A 1,061-nucleotide genomic window follows, 5' to 3' on the forward strand; every position below is an offset into this window, starting at 1 on the left:
CCCTGTGTGTCCTCAGGATGATCACTAAGATCAGCTCTCAGATCAGCAAGAAGGAGGAGAAGAGGAGCCTGTTCGGGATAAAGTGAGGCTTTTATATATATATTTAATATAAAACTACAACATTAACACAAATAAAAAAATAATAATACATTTAAATTGTAAATAATAAAATAATAACAAATAAAGCACCTTTACATATCTGTTATATTGTTTAATGATATTTATAACTACTGTATTTATTTTCATCGCAGACCGACCAGATATCACGAACCAGGTTTGACTTCATCATTAACCTTCTCATGTTTGGTTTGAAATGTATTTTATATAAATATATTCATACTAATCACCTGTTCTCCCCAGCAGAAGCAACGACAGAGGTTCAGGGTTGGGGTGCCGATGAGTTTGTACGTCTTATTTTTATTTTTATCTCTTTCGATGGAAATTCAACCAGAAAAATATTCTTTATTTTGAAGGTTTTTTGTGACCAGCGTGTTTTTGTAATATATATGTCTATATACTTCCAGTCGGAGGAAGAGTTGGACGATGACTACGAGGACCCGGACAGCGGGGGGGACGGGGGGGGCAGCGACTACGAGTCCCCGATGGACGACGATAACAACGACTACGAGCCCCCCCCCTCCGAGCCCCCGGAGGACATGGCGCTCAAACTGGGGCCCCCCCGCCCGCTGGGGGACGGGGAATACATCGGTAAGACCTTTAATAACGCCTTTAATGACGCCTTTAAGAACGCCTTTAATACAGGGTTTAACACATAATGCATCGGTAACACCTGGAATATAAAATAATGTATCTGACGTTTATTTCTCAGAAAACGTAACCCGTCTACGGGCTACGTTTTTCTTTATGTAAAAATATATATTTCTAATGTGTTTCCCTTTGTGGCCAGCAGGGGGGGCTTCAGCCAATAGACCTGCTTTAAGTATAATGTGAGCTAAATATGTGTGTGTGTGTGTGTGTGTGTGTGTGTGTGTGTGTGTGTGTGTGTGTGTGTGTGTGTGTGTGTGTGTGTGTGTGTGTGTGTGTGTGTGTGTGTGTGTGTA

General features: G+C 41.1%; 1 protein-coding gene across 2 annotated transcripts; it reads left to right on the forward strand.

Moving 5' to 3' along the window:
* Positions 1-7: 7 nt before the first annotated feature.
* Positions 8-806, forward strand: LOC104964864 (lymphocyte cytosolic protein 2-like). Of its 2 annotated transcripts, none has more exons than XM_010793756.1 (4): positions 8-82; positions 252-274; positions 361-404; positions 525-806. In XM_010793756.1, exons 1-4 carry the CDS (start codon positions 18-20, stop codon positions 774-776), a joined length of 384 nt encoding a protein of 127 aa, XP_010792058.1. In that variant the 5' UTR covers positions 8-17; the 3' UTR covers positions 777-806. The 2 variants fall into 2 exon arrangements, with proteins under 2 accessions (XP_010792058.1, XP_010792066.1); XM_010793764.1 differs by having other exon boundaries at positions 364-404.
* Positions 807-1,061: the final 255 nt, after the last annotated feature.

This window comes from Notothenia coriiceps, unplaced genomic scaffold (assembly GCF_000735185.1).
Source record: "Notothenia coriiceps isolate Sejong01 unplaced genomic scaffold, NC01 NC01_scaffold00001951, whole genome shotgun sequence".
NCBI lineage: Eukaryota > Metazoa > Chordata > Actinopteri > Perciformes > Nototheniidae > Notothenia > Notothenia coriiceps.

What these genes read in the sequence shown, in the direction of transcription:
- LOC104964864 (XM_010793756.1), top strand. Translation starts at nt 18, where the DNA reads ATGATCACTAAGATCAGCTCTCAGATCAGCAAGAAGGAGGAGAAGAGG. An exon ending in AGGAGCCTGTTCGGGATAAA is followed by an intron (nt 83 to 251) that starts GTGAGGCTTTTA and finishes TTTTCATCGCAG; the next exon opens with ACCGACCAGATATCACGAAC. An exon ending in GTTGGGGTGCCGATGAGTTT is followed by an intron (nt 405 to 524) that starts GTACGTCTTATT and finishes ATATACTTCCAG; the next exon opens with TCGGAGGAAGAGTTGGACGA.